Source organism: Mesoplodon bidens (assembly GCF_964165515.1).
Source record: "Mesoplodon bidens genome assembly, chromosome: X".
Lineage (NCBI taxonomy): Eukaryota > Metazoa > Chordata > Mammalia > Artiodactyla > Ziphiidae > Mesoplodon > Mesoplodon bidens.
Genome location: NC_138163.1, coordinates 134,002,399 through 134,017,688, shown reverse-complemented (window position 1 = coordinate 134,017,688; position 15,290 = coordinate 134,002,399). Strand labels below are relative to the sequence as shown.

The 15,290-nt window shown below is 44.0% G+C and overlaps 1 protein-coding gene across 3 annotated transcripts in view; it reads left to right on the top strand.

Moving 5' to 3' along the window:
- Positions 1-15,290, top strand: part of CLCN4 (chloride voltage-gated channel 4) — an 80,226-nt gene that overhangs the window by 40,198 nt on the left and 24,738 nt on the right. For all 3 annotated transcript variants that reach the window (XM_081221952.1, XM_081221951.1, XM_081221950.1), the window contains 3 exons: positions 824-923; positions 5,127-5,314; positions 13,921-14,043. In XM_081221952.1, coding sequence (XP_081078078.1) covers positions 824-923; positions 5,127-5,314; positions 13,921-14,043 — 411 coding nt within the window. The remainder of the gene's footprint in view (positions 1-823; positions 924-5,126; positions 5,315-13,920; positions 14,044-15,290) is intronic.

Below are 15,290 nucleotides of genomic sequence, written 5' to 3'. Positions count from 1 at the left end.
CAGTGCAGGGGACACAGGTTTGAGCCCTGGTCTGGGAAGATCCCACATGCCGCAGAGCAGCTAAACCCGCGTGCCACAGCTACTGAGCCTGCGCTCTAGAGCCCACGAGCCATAACTACTGAGCCCACGTGCCGCAACTACTTAAGCCTGCGTGCCTAGAGCCTGTGCTCTGCAACAAGAGAAACCACTGCAATGAGAAGCCTGTGCACAGCAACGAAGAGTAGCCCCTGCTCGCCACAACTAGAGAAAGCCCGTGCACAGCAACGAAGACCCAATGCAGCCATAAAGGAAGGAAGGAAGGAAGAAAGGAAGGAAGGGAGGAAGGAAAGAAAGAAAGGAGGGAGGGAGAGAGGGAGGGAGGAAGAAAGAGGAAAGAAAGTAAGTTCATTCTTGTTGTTAACATGTAGCCTGGAAAATGAAAGAAGAAATTGAAGTCTTTGTCGAAGAGGGTCTTTTGTGAACAGACCTTACGATTTAAGCTAAAATAATGATTTGTATTCAAAACGGTGACACCGAAGTGATGTCTTCCTTCAGAATGGCTTTGAAATAATCAAAGATCAAATCACACTTAGTGAGGTTTTTTTAATTAAATGACTTTTTTGGGATTCTTTGGAGACTATTATGGCATCTTTATAGATCTGTGAACTAGAAAGCCCATTTAACCATTGTGCTAGGTAACTGAAAGAATCACGTAAGTGGCAGTCTAGTCACTTCATTATATTCGTTTTCTCAATCACCGTGTTTCCTGAGGAAACAGTTTCAGAGAAGGAAGCATGAATTGGAAAGCGTATGCACATCAACTCTGATGTCTTTCTGTTTCTAGATAACCAGCAAAAGCAAGGAGTCCATATGGGAGTTCATCAAGAGCTTGCTGGATGCCTGGTCGGGGTGGGCGGTGATGCTGCTCATTGGCCTGCTGGCAGGTATGTGGGGTGTTTCTCTTGTACTTCACGCAAGGGGGCTGTTACTTGAAATACCGAAGAGCACAATACACGGCGATACACTTAACATAAATCTATCATCAGTAAAGCAAAAAGACCCCGAGGCACGGGCGAGCCCAGGTACGGTCCTTGGACAGCGATACCGGGAGAGTGCGTTGGCCCTTTCCACACTGTACAGAGGTTTCCTGCCATGCTGGATTTTATTGAAAACACACATTTCACATTCTATAGTACTTGGCCATGTAGAAGGCGAGAAAGGACGGGAATGTGTTGATCTCTAAAAATAAAACATTATACGAGACTGGCGTTTACTAACACTGGCAGGCCCTGAGATGAATTGTAAACATCGAGAGGCGCTCAAAGTAACGCGAGACACCACAGGGTCTGAGGTAGGCCTGGGGGAGGCACCTCCAGCCCATGGCTTGTTCTGACCCTCAGGGACTCCGTGTCCTTCATTTTTATAATCCCAACACCATATTTGTGAGCAGTACCTGTTTCCAGAGTGAATGAATGAGTATCTGGAGGGGACCCCTCCCCTTTTAATAGCAAATGCACCAGCCCTCCGTGGAAATTGTTTCCTGAAACTTACTTCCTTTTAGGAGGCTGTGAAGGTTCATGTCTAAGAAGAAAAAAACTTGATCATGCTAAAGAGATTCCCTTAAGAAACCCCCCCTGCCCGTAGTAACACGCTAGTTATGGTTATAGGACTGATCAGAGAATGGCTGTGTGTTACAGCCATTGAATAGAGTACATACTCGCAGAGCGCCTGCGGGGCATAGGGTACCATTTTGTGATTAGAGGACTTTGATTTCTGGCTGCCCTGTCACTCGTTACATCTACAGTGGTACGAGGGGCTTGGTTGCCAGGGAGGGGCTCCCTCTGCCTGGCATGTCCTAAAGGGCCCAGGAGCGTGCTGAAGGGGCAGTCCTCTCCTTCCGGCCACAGCAGCTGCACGCGCATTCTGCCCGTCCCGTCCTTCACGTCCCAGTGGCACTCCCGGTATATATTGGCAGCGATGCTGGGAGGGAATTCGAGCTCATGGACATACGGCGTTTTGCCACCCGTTCGTTTGGCTCTATGAAGACCTTTAAGGTAGGTGGGGGCGGGGGAGGGCGGGGAGGGTCGTTTGCTGCGAACTCTGATGTCTTTCTTTAGAATAGATTTATAAAACTGTACCCTGTGTTATTCTTGGCTCCTGGGAAGGAGGGATGAATATGGGAAATGAAGGAATCAGAGTAGATGTCTCGGCGTCCTGCTGGAGTCACACAGCGTAGATTTATCAACTGATCTCAGAGCCCTGTCGGGCTGTCTTTAACAAGTCAGATACTGACCATCGGGCTTCACTGTTAATCCGATTTCCATCAGTTCTTTCAGGAAGAATCACCTGGGGAATTTAAAAAAAAATGCTGCTGCAATTAAATGGTACCCCTGGAGATGACACCCTAGCATTGAGTAAAACCCCCTTTCCCCTGTGATTCTAATATACAGCCAGGGGTGACGACTGCTGGAGAAGGGCGATCCCGTGGTCACATCAGCAGATGAATATAGGAGGGAGACAAGAAAGGGATGATCTTGGCAGTGAAGGTGGCGAAAGTGTTCTTTTGATCTGGATGAAGGAAAAGCCAGAACACTGCCCCATTCACCTTCCCGTTCCCCAGTGGCGAGCCCCAGGGGCCCCACTGTCTGGCCTGTCACCTCCTTAGTGGCAGTCCAGACATTATATTCTGACGCCCAAGATGGAGAGGCCCAAGCTGCGGCTCCTCTGCAGGGCGTTAACCAGGAGCCACCACTGGGTGTCGCTGTTGTTCCACACAAGGCAGTTTTTGTTCAAATGTCATCTTCTGCTGGAGGTGTTCTCTGACCACCTTTTCTAAAAGTACATCTCCCTCTCTGAGCCTCGTCGCCCTCGCCCACTATATGTATGTACGTGTGTATGTATGTAACAGCTTTACTGAGATATAACTCACATACCATACAGTTCACCTAGTTAAAGCGTACAACTTGGTGGTTTTTAGTGTATTCACAGAGTTTTGCAACCATCACCAAGGCCAATTTTAGAACATTTTCATCAGCTCCCAAAGAACCTCCCTCCCCTTTAGCTATCAGCCCCAGTGCCCCTAGCCTCCGCTCAGTCCTGGGCAACCGCTAATCTACTTGCTGTCTCTGTAGATTTGCCTATTCTGGACATTTCATAAAATGGAATCATACAATATATGGTCTTTTGTGACTGGCTTCTTTTACAGCATAACGTTTCCAAGGTTCATCCATGCTGTCGCATGTGTCAGTGCTTCATTCCTTTCTGTTGCCATTGTAGGTGGACCACATTTTGTTTCTCCATCCAGCAACTGATGGGCATATGGGCTGTTTCCACTGTTTGGCTTTTGTGAATATGCTGTTGTGAACATTTGCGTACATGTCTTGTGTTGGGTATATGTTTTCATTTCTCGTGGGCAGATGCCTAGGAATGGAAGTGTTTGGTCAGGTGGTGACTCCTTGTTTAACTTTTTGAGGACCTGTCCTACTGTTCTCCTGCACCACTGTAGGAAATGGCTGCCATTGGAACGTGCTGTATTCTCCTCTCTAGCACCTACCACCTTCTGTTGGAGCCCCTCATTTACTTACTTATTCAGTTTGGTGTCTTCTCGCACAAGGTGAGATTCCATGAAGGCAGGGACCTGAGTTTGCTTTGTTCACTGCTGTACCCCAGGGTGTGGAACAGTACGTGGCACGTAGTAAGTAGGTGCTCAATAAATAGCCCTTGAGTGAATGGATGGACCTGAGTTTTCTGATTTTCATTTGTTTGTTGTTCTCATTCATTCAACATGGATATATAGTTCCAGCTATGTACCTGAGGTGAATACAGTGGCCCTTGCCCACTTAAAGGGGACACAGGGTCTAGACACCTGGCTTAATCCCCACCGTGGCACACAAACCAGACAAGAGACTCCCCCCACCCTTATAGACTAGTTGGAGTTTGTGTGTTTGCATGTGTGGGGTGTGTGTGTGTGTGTGTATGCATATATATATATATATGCTGATCATATCAGGATGTGATAGGTATGGTGATGGGGAATGCCTGGTAAGTATACTTAGCCCAAACTTAGGAAATCAGGGAAGGCTTCCTGAAGGAGGTGATATAAATGCCAGCATCTAGAAGATAAATAGGTGCTTGCCAGGTTGGGGGAGGACAGTGCTATCTAAGGCGGTGCAGAGAGGAGAGCCTGGTGTGCCAAGGAACACTGTGTGGGCAGGGCGTGGGATTCGTGATGGAGAGAGAGGAGCCTGGAGAGAAACGTGGAACGGCGGTCAGAGCCTGCGCACTGCTGAGTATTCGGGTGTTCTGGCTAGAATAGTGGGCGACTGCTGATGGAACCAGGAGAGTGGCAAGGCCAGGTCGCCTGAGGCTGGCATATGGCTGCCTTTGGGGAATTGATGTTGTAATAAGGATCCAGTAAAAGTGTGAAAAGTTTGGTAGTGCAAAAGTATTCCCTGCCTTCGTAAAAAACTGGAATGGGTTATTCTAGAAAGAGACCTAAAATGGCCTTCTCTGACCCACTGCACTCTCGATTTTATCCCACTTCTATCGGCCTTTAAAGTAGTTATTTACTTATATAACTCCTCAGTCCTTTATCCATAATTTTTTTAAAATCCAGAAAGTTCTAACAAGTGAGATTTTTCAAGCTGGATTCCATTTGGTGGCAAAACTTTTTTTCAATGACGACGCTATTATAAATCGTTTTGCCTCCATTTTGTCTGAATTGTCAGGTTTCCTGGAGGATATTCATGTGTGTGATCCCAGCATCCTGCCCCAGAAGCTGCTGAGGGGGTTACATGATTTATAGGGTGTAGGTACCCTGTTTCTAAGATTCGGAAGGGCTGGGTTCTGAAAGCCGCTTGGCCCCAGGAGCTTGCGGTGGGCTCAGCGCTGCGGGTCTCTCCCTCCCGCCCGATCGAAGCCCCCCGAGGACAGCGTGTCGTTGGCCTTTGTGTCTCACTGGGCTGGGCACCACCTTTGCCACACCTGGTGCCCTGCCACTCGCTCAGGTGACCTCAAGACTGAAGAAAGAGGCTTCCTGGGTGCGTGGCAGCCTGGGGCACGGGCATCTCCGCCTGGCCCTCTGGGCGCACGTGCTGCCCTGGCCCACGCCGGCCGTCCCTCTGAGTGGTTCTCGCTGCTTCTTCCAGGCACCCTGGCCGGGGTCATCGATCTCGCCGTCGACTGGATGACAGACCTGAAGGAGGGCATCTGCCTGTCTGCCTTCTGGTACAGCCACGAGCAGTGCTGCTGGACTTCCAATGAGACCACGTTTGAGGACAGGGACAAGTGTCCCCTGTGGCAGAAGTGGTCGGAGCTGCTGGTGAAACAGTCGGAGGTGGGTGCAGGGGCAGGTCCTGGCTGGGAGCTCCGTGGCTGGTGTGGGGGGACGTCCGAGCTCTCACCTTGCAGTATCTGTCCTGACCGTCGTCGTGGCTACTACGAGTGCCACTTGCCACTTGGCTTTTTCTAGCTCTAGGGTTCAAACTTCACTTGGAAAATCCTTTCCCACTATTTCATGTGCACAATCTATGTATTTTCTTTAAAGCCTTTTGTTTGGCTTTATTTTTCTTACTGAGAGTGATCTCTTGATCGTGCTGAAGAAATAGGGTTGATATTTATCCCTTCTGTTTGAGAAGAAAAGATGTTGCTATTTTTTAATAACAGCTTTAGTGAGACATAATCCATATTCCATGGGGCGTACCCATTAACGGGTACAATGCGATGGCTTTTAGGATATTCACAGAGTTGTGCCACCATCACCCCGATCTAATTTTTTTTTTTTTTCGGTACGCGGGCCTCTCACTGTTGTGGCCTCTCCCATCGCGGAGCACAGCCTCCAGACGCGCAGGCTCAGCGGCCATGGCTCACGGGCCCAGCCGCTCTGCGGCATGTGGGATCTTCCCGGACCGGGGCACGAACCCGTGTCCCCTGCATCGGCAGGCGGACTCTCAACCACTGTGCCACCAGGGAAGCCCCCGATCTAATTTTAGAACTTTTTTTTTTAACATTATTTTTTCATTCAAACAGACAGTCACAAAAATTATATAATCATCCTCATCAGTTCACTCAGTGCCATGTGATTAATTTTTTTCATCTTGGTCTTTTGTTAGCAGTTTTATGAATTCATCAGTTTTCCATTAGAGTTCTGAAAATGCTTATTCATTCAGTTCAGCAGTATAGTCAGTTACCAGAAACCTGTACTTGTCAGAGTCTTTTCCATGAATTCCTTGAAGATGAAACCCTTTTATAGGAACATTTTTGCAAAAGCATCAGAGTACACCCAGAACTGTCTGTAAATGACAAAAGACTTAAAAATGACCACGGTTAAAGATTTGATGAAAGTTCATAATAATGCAATTGACAAGGAAACTTAGTTATTTCTGAGATATACATTTTAAAGTAATAACTAGAATTACGACTTATAACATTATACCAGAACATATAAGATTTTTAGGAATTTCATGTAATGTCTGAAACATTTATATTAACATATTTCCATATAAATAACCCAAAGAAAGTTTTGTATTAGTTTTTTTTTTATACAACAGGTTCTTATTAGTCATCAGTTTTATAGACATCAATATATACATGTCAATCCCAATCGCCCAATTCAGCACACCACCATCCTCACCCCACTGCGGTTTTCCCCCCTCGTGTCCATACGTTTGTTCTCTACATCTGTGTCTCAACTTCTGCCCTGCAAACCCGTTCATCTGTACCATTGTTCTAGGTTCCACATACATGCGTTAATATATGATATTTGTTTTTCTCTTTCTGACTTACTTCACTCTGAATGACAGTCTCTAGATCCATCCACGTCTCAACAAATGACTCAATTTCGTTCCTTTTTATGGCTGAGTAATATTCCATTGTATATATGTACCACTACTTCTTTATCCATTCGTCTGTCAATGAGCATTTAGGTTGCTTCCATGACCTGGCTGTTGTAAATAGTGCTGCAATGAACATTGGGGTGCATGTGTCTTTTTGAGTTATGGTTTTCTCTGGGTATATGCCCAGTAGTAGGATTGCTGGATCATATGGTAATTCTATTTTTAGATTTTTAAGGAACCTCCATACTGTTCTCCATACTGGCTGTATCAGTTTACATTCCCACCACCAGTGCAAGAGGGTTCCCTTTTCTCCACACCCTCTCCAGCATTTGTTGTTTGTAGATTTTCTGATGATGCCCAGTCTAACTGGTGTGGGGTGATACCTCATTGTAGTTTTGATTTGCATTTCTCTAATAATTAGTGATGTTGAGCAGCTTTTCATGTGCCTCTTGGCCATCTGTATGTCTTCTTTGGAGAAATGTCTATTTAGGTCGTCTGCCCATTTTTGGATTGGGTTGTTTGTTTCTTTAATATTGAGCTGCATGAGCTGTTTATATATTTTGGAGATTAATCCTTTGTCCGTTGATTCGTTTGCAAATATTTTCTCCCATTCTGAGGGTTGTCTTTTCGTCTTGTTTATGGTTTCCTTTGCTGTGCAAAAGCTTTTAAGTTTCATTAGGTCCCATTTGTTTATTTTTGTTTTTATTTCCATTACTCTAGGAGGTGGATCAAAAAAGATCTTGCTGTGATTTATGTCAAAGAGTGTTCTTCCTATGTTTTCCTCTAAGAGTTTTATAGTGTCCGGTCTTACATTTAGGTCTCGAATCCATTTTGAGTTTATTTTTGTGTATGGTGTTAAGAGAGTGTTCTAATTTCATTCTTTCACATGTAGCTGTCCAGTTTTCCCAGCACCACTTATTGAAGAGACTGCCTTTTCTCCATTGTATATCTTTGTCTCCTTTGTCATAGATTAGTTGACCATAGGTGGGTTTATCTCTGGACTTTCTATCTTGTTCCATTGATCTATGTTTCTGTTTTTGTGCCAGTACCATATTGTCTTGATTACTGTAGCTTTGTAGTATAGTCTGAAGTCAGGGAATCTGATTCCTCCAGCTCTGTTTTTTTCCCTCAAGACTGCTTTGGCTATTCGGGGTCTTTTGTGTCTCCATACAAATTTTAAGATGATTTGTTCTAGTTCCTTAAAAAATGCCATTGGTAATTTGATAGGGATTGCATTGAATCTGTAGATTGCTTTGGGTAGTATAGTCATGTTCACAGTATTGATTCTTCCAATCCAAGAACATAGTATATCTCTCCATCTCTTGGTATCATCTTTAATTTCTTTCATCAGTGTCTTATAGTTTTCTGCATACAGGTCTTTTGTCTCCCTAGGTAGGTTTATTCCTAGGTATTTTATTCTTTTTGTTGCAGTGGTAAATGGGAGTGTTTCCTTAATTTCTCTTTCAGATTTTTCATCATTAGTGTATAGGAATGCAAGAGATTTCTGTGCATTAATTTTGTATCCTGCAACTTTACAAAATTCATTGACTAGCTCTAGTAGTTTTCTGGTGGCATTTTTAGGATTCTCTCTGTATAGTATCATGTCATCTGCAAACAGTGACCGTTTTACTTCTTCTTTTCCAATTTGTATTCCTTTTATTTCTTTTTCTTCTCTGATTGCCGTGGCTAGGACTTCCAAAACTGTGTTGAATAATAGTGGTGAGAGTGGACATCCTTGTCTTGTTCCTGATCTTAGAGGAAATGCTTTCAGTTTTTCACCATTGAGAATGATGTTTGCTGTGGGTTTGTCGTATATGGCCTTTATTATAGTGAGGTAGTTTCCCTCTATGCCCACTTTCTGGAGAGTTTTGTCATAAATGGGCGTTGAATTTTGTCAAAAGCTTTTTCTGCATCTCTTGAGATGATCATATGGTTTTTATTCTTCAATTTGTTAATATGGTGTATCACATTGATTGATTTGCATATGTTGAAGAATCCCTGCATCCCTGGGATAACTCCCACTTGATCATGGTGTATGATCCTTTTAATGTGTTTTTGGATTCTGTTTGCTAGTATTTTGTTGAGGATTTTTGCATCTATATTCATCAGTGATATTGGCCTCTAATTTTCTTTTTTTTGTAGTATCTTTGTCTGCTTTTGGTATCAGCGTGATGGTAGCCTCATAGAATGAGTTTGGGAGTGTTCCTTCCTCTGCAATTTTTTGGAAGAGTTTGAGAAGGATGGATGTTAGCTCTTCTCTAAGCGTTTGACAGAATTCACCTGTGAAGCCATCTGGTCCTGGACTTCTGTTTGTTGGAAGATTTTTAATCACAGTTTCAATGTCATTACTTGTGATTGGTCTGTTCATATTTTCTATTTCTTCCTGGTTCAGTCTTGGAAGGTTATACCTTTCTAAGAATTTGTCTATTTCTTTCAGGTTTTCCATTTTTTTGGCATAGAGTTGCTTGTAGTAGTCTCTTAGGATGCTTTGTATTTCTGTGGTGTCTGTTATAACTTCTCCTTTTTCATTTCTAAATTTATTGATTTGAGTCCTCTCCCTCTTTTTCTTGATGTGTCTGGCTAATGGTTTATCAATTTTGTTTATCTTCTCCAAGAACCAGCTTTTAGTGTTATTGATCTTTGCTATTGTTTTCTTTGTTTCTATTTCATTTATTTCTGCTCTGATCTTTATGATTTCCTTCCTTTTACTAACTTTGGGTTTTGTTTGTTCTTCTTTCTCTAGTTCCTTTAGGTTTAAGGTTAGATTGTTTATTTGAGATTTTTCTTGTTTCTTGAGGTAGGCTTGTATAGCTATAAGCTTCCCTGTTAGAACTGCTTTTGCTGCATCCCATAGATTTTGGATTGTCGTGTTTTCATTGTCATTTGTCTCTAGGTATTTTTTTTATTTCCTCTTTGATTTCTTCAGTGATCTCTTGATTATTTAATAACGTCTTGTTGAGCCTCCATGTGTTAGTGTTTTTTACATTTTTTTCCCTGTGATTCATTTCTAATCTCATAGCCTTGTGGTCAGAAAAGATGCTTGATATGATTTCGGTTTTCTGAAATTTACTGAGGCTTGATTTGTGACCCAAGATGTGATCTATCCTGAAGAATGTTCCGTGCACACTTGAGAAGAAAGTGTAATCTGCTGTTTTTGGATGGATTGTCCTATAAATATCAATTAAATCTATCTGGTCTATTGTGTCATTTAAAACTTCTGTTTCCTTATTTATTTTCATTTTGGATGATCTGTCCATTGGTGTAAGTGAGGTGTTAAAGTCCCCCAATATTATTGTGTTACTGTCGATATCCTCTTTTATAGCTGTTAGCAGTTGCCTTATGTATTGAGGTGCTCCTGTGTTGGGTGCATATATATTTATAATTGTTATATGTTCTTCTTGGATTGATCCCTTGATCATTATGTAGTGCCCTTCCTTGTCTCTTGTAACATTCTTTAAAGTCTATTTTATCTGATATGAGTATTCCTACTCCAGCTTTCTTTTGATTTCCATTGGCATGGAATATCTTTTTCCATCCCCTCACTTTCAGTCTGTATGTGTTGCTAGGTCTGAAGTGGGTCTCTTGTAGACAGCATGTAGATGGGTCTTGTTTTTGTATCCATTCAGCAAGCCTGTGTCTTTTGGTTGGAGCATTTAATCCATTCACGTTTAAGGTAATTATCGATATGTATGTTCCTGTTACCTTTTTCTTAAATTGTTTGTGGTTTGTTTTTGTAGGTCCTTTTCTTCTGTTGTGTTTCCCACTTAGAGAAGTTCCTTTAGCATTTGCTGTAAAGCTGGTTTGGTGGTGCTGAATTCTCTTAGCTTTTGCTTGTCTGTAAAGCTTTTGATTTCTCCATTGAATCTGAATGAGATCCTTGCCGGGTAGAGTAATCTTGGTTGTAGGTTCTTCCCTTTCATCACTTTAAGTATATCATGCCACTCCCTTCTGGCTTGTAGAGTTTCTGCTGATAAATCAGCTGTTAACCTTATGAGAGTTCCCTTGTATGTTATTTTTGTTTTTCCCTTGCTGCTTTCAATAATTTTTCTTTGTCTTTGATTTTTGCCAGTTTGGTTACTATGTGTCTTGGCGTGTTTCTCCTTTGGTTTATCCTGTATGGGACTCTCTGCGCTTCCTGGACTTGGGTGGCTATTTCCTTTCCCATGTTAGGGAAGTTTCAACTATAATCTCTTCAAATAGTTTCTCTGGTCCTTTCTCTCTCTCTTCTCCTTCTAGGACCTCTATAATGCGAATGTTGTTGCGTTTAACGTTGTCCCAGAGGTCTCTTAGGCTGTCTTCATTTCTTTTCATTCTTCTTTCTTTATTCTGTTCTGCAGCAGTGAATTCCACCATTCTGTCTTCCAGGTCACTTATCTGTTCTTCTGCCTCAGTTATTCTGCTATTGATTCCTTCTAGTGTATTTTTCATTTCAGTTATTGTATTGTTCATCTCTGTTCATTTGTTCTTTAATTCTTCTAGGTCTTTGTTAAACATTTCTTGCATCTTCTCGATCTTTGCCTCCATTCTTTTTCCGAGGTCCTGGATCATCTTCACTATCATTATTCTGAATTCTTTTTCTGGAAGGTTGCCTATCTCCACTTCATTTAGTTGTTTTTCTGGGGTTTTTATTTGTTCCTTCATCTGGTACATAGCCCTCTGCCTTTTCATCTTGTCTATCTTTCTGTGAATGTCTAGAACATTTTCATCGCCCCCAAAGAATCCTTGTACCCATCGGCAGTCACTCCCCATTTCCCCCCAAGCCCGCCAGCCCTAGGCAACCACAAATCCACTTTTCTTGTCTCTGCAGATTTCCCTGTTCTGGACATTTCATGTAAGTGGAATCATACAATCCGTGGACTTTTGTGTCTGGCTTCATTCACTTAGCGTAATGTCTTCCAAGTTTGTTTGTGTCATAGCATAGATTGGTACTTTACTCCTTTTCATGGCCAAATAGCATTCCATTGTCTGGATAGAGCACATTTCATTTCCCTGCTCATCAGCTGAGGAACACGGGTTGCTTCCACTTTTGTGCTGTTAGGAATGATTTTGCTTTGAACGTTTGTCTACAGGTTTTTGTGTGGACAAATGTTTCCATTTCTTTTGGGTAGATACCTAGGAGAGGAATTGCTGGGTCACATGGAACCTCTATATTTAACCTTTTGAGGAGCTGCCAGACTCTCTTCCAGAGTGGCTGCACCACTTGAGACTCCAGCAGCAGTATATGTGGGTTCCAGTTTCCCCACATCCTCACCGACCCCAGTTGTTATCTGGTTTGGATTATAGCCCTCCTTACAGGTGTGAAGTGCTGTCTCATTGTGGATTAAGTTTTCATCTTCCAATGCATCTTAGGAACACATTACAGAGGATGTTTGTGGGCCTTCTGTGATGGGAATATCCCAGGCCTAGGGGATGTAGCAGTGAAGCACACACCAGGTGCTTGCCTTCATGGCACTCCAAGCTTCAGATCCACATACAAATCTTAATTGGGGAAAAGGGTTAATTTCTAACCGAATTCAGTGGTTACCACAATGCCTATGGGTCATCGACAGATCGGAAGCCCAAGTGAGGGGGAGTTAGGTTGCCAAGATTCACATTAGGGGTAATGTGATGACCATTCAAGACAGAAGTGTTCTTGGAAGATAGATGTAATCCCTTTATTCTCCTCCTCCCTCTCCCACTCTCTTGCCCGATTGACTTATGCAGCTGAAGACATTTGGAATGCACTTTGCCATTTGCTAAACCTCTTTCTCAGTGGAGTTGAAAATTAATTCCTTCAGATCTCAGAAGTAGACCGGGATCTTGAAATCTCACACGTTCTCAGTGCTCTCCATTACTTCCAAAAATAAATTCTCTACTTGAGTTGATGGAGGTGGACAGGCAGATTGGCTGGGCGCCATGTTTGATTTCTTCTCTCCTACTTTGGGGGGAAATATGGCCGTCTAGCTTTTGAACCATTTCTAAGATTTATACTTGTATTCAAAGAATTACTGTTAGCGGGGCTTCCCTGGTGGCGCAGTGGTTGAGAGTCCGCCTGCCGATGCAGGGGACACGGGTTCGTGCCCCGGTCTGGGAGGATCCCACATGCCGCGGAGCGGCTGGGCCCGTGAGCCATGGCTGCTGAGCCTGCGCGTCCGGAGCCTGTGCTTCGCAACGGGAGAGGCCACAACAATGAGAGGCCCACATACCGCAAAAAAATAAAAAAATTAAAAAAAAAAAAAAAGAATTACTGTTAGCAAGGGTGAGACGTTATTTTTAGTCTCAAAAAAGTCCATTTTTCACTAGGTGAAATGTATTCCTTCGTCTGATTTCTCACCACATAGGGTGTGAATATCTGTGATTGTTAAGGCTAGAGCCGTCTCCTGGAGCGTGTTTTTGCATTTTACAGGCACACGTGTAGCCGTGCCCACAGCCTGGCTTGTAGGTGCCCTCACTTTCCCTCTCCATCACGTGAGGCATCCAGATGGTGGCAAGGAGCTGAGGCCTGGAGAATTGTGGTCTCTGCCCACAGACCAGGTCCTCAGCCTCAAAGACCCCAGACTGCGTGTTTGGTTCAGAAAGTGTTCCCCACACATCAGACAATTTGAAATATTGGGGTGGGACCTGAGACTGCATTTCCAGCCCACACCCAGGTGATACTGATGCTGCTGGTCCAGGGACCACATCTGGGTAGCAGTATTCTAAAATGCAGTTCCCACACTTCCTCATTGGCAGGGCAGCTGTGTGCTGCAGCATGGATGTGGCCTTCATGAAAGCAAAGAGGCTGATCCACTATACATGAGACCAAACAAACCTTCCCGGGTCTCGAAGGCAGAATTTTCTGTTACACCTTTCATTAACTTGAGGGCCCGGAGCGATTAAAACCAAGCCTCATTCACAGTTTCTATGACTGCTGAGACCTCACCTGCTAGAAGGTGTGTGTACACAGCTCCCGGAGAAGCAGCCGGCACTGTGTGTGTGAACCGACTGTAGCAATAGCAGCAGCTGATAAAGCCAACCCTGCCTCTTTGCTGACACAGGACCCGGAGAGAAGCTGCCTGGCGGAGGGGCAGGCGCGTCGCTCGGTTCTGCGGTGGCTCACGTGTTCTTTCTTGTTCTGTGTCTTGTTTAGGGTGCCAGCGCTTACATTCTGAATTACCTAATGTACATCCTGTGGGCATTGCTGTTTGCGTTTTTGGCCGTCTCCCTGGTACGAGTATTTGCGCCATACGCCTGTGGCTCTGGTATACCCGAGGTGAGTGGGGGCTGAATGAATTTCCTTTGTGCCAATAATAAGAATAGCAAATGCTTACGTGGCACTTCTGTGCTAAGCACGGTTCCAAGCATTGGACATCTGTTCACTCATTTAGTCCTCACAGGGAGCCTATGAAGTAGATACTGTTCTGCATTTGACGGTTGGGAAAACTGAAGCACAGAGAGGTTAAGTAACTTGCCCAAGGTCACTAAGCCGGTGAGCTGGGAGTCGAATCCAGCTGTCTGGCCTTATGCTCGGTTGCTTCTCAGGTGCTTAAATTCTTGTCTTTACAAACCAGGCATAACTCTTAAAGCCTGTGGAGTCAGAGTCCATTAACCACACACACAAACGTGGCACTCTCGTAACTCATAAGTGCGTCTATGATAGAACGTGAAAGAGGACAACAGTGGAGGTTTCCTGCTCAGAAAGCTTACTGATGAGTAAACTCCCTCGCCACGTTTTGCTCTTCTGGTGACAGGGTAATAGCAATCTTTAAAAAATGAATTCCACGTTCAGTACATGCGCCGTGAATGCACCCTTGTGAGTTTAGAGTTCTTATAAATATTTTTCAGCACTTTCTTGTAACCAGAATATGAGGGAAGTGAGTGACCTCATCAATCAGGAGGAATGCCCAAGACCAAACTTCAAACCAAGGAGATCTGCTGGATTAGAATAATGATACTTGAGCAAATTCCCGAAAAGCCCAGACAGTAAAACTTTTAGCCAGAAATCATTTAAAAAACTCTTAGATGATCATTCTAATCAGTGCTGTTCCATTCTCCTTCAAGTTGGTGCTTCAGCAGCGCCCGGAGACGGCGGAGATGCCGAGTTGATAAAGATGTGAGTGGTCATGGCAGTGCACCAACACTCTTTGGCGGTGTCGCCAACACCGCCGCTGGTCTGGGCAGTTCATGCGAAGGGCTGAACTGTGGATGGTTTATATGAACATGTTGCTGCAGGAGCCTGAAAAATAAGCTACAATACCATCCTGTTTCCTCGGTACAGCCAGTGCTGCTCTAAGGCACCATATGCATTCCTAAAAATCACAAGACTGCATCATCAAAACCACAGAGCTTGTGGGGAAGATGGGGCTAGGGGCACAGCACTCAGAAACTTCACTGGTGACACATAAAAAAGATGGGAACCTCATAAAGGCAGTAGCAGAGTTAGACACACGTTAAATGGTTAAGAAATGTATGAATACTCCCCTAGTGCATGCGTGAGCTGGGAGTCGTCTGAGACGTGTG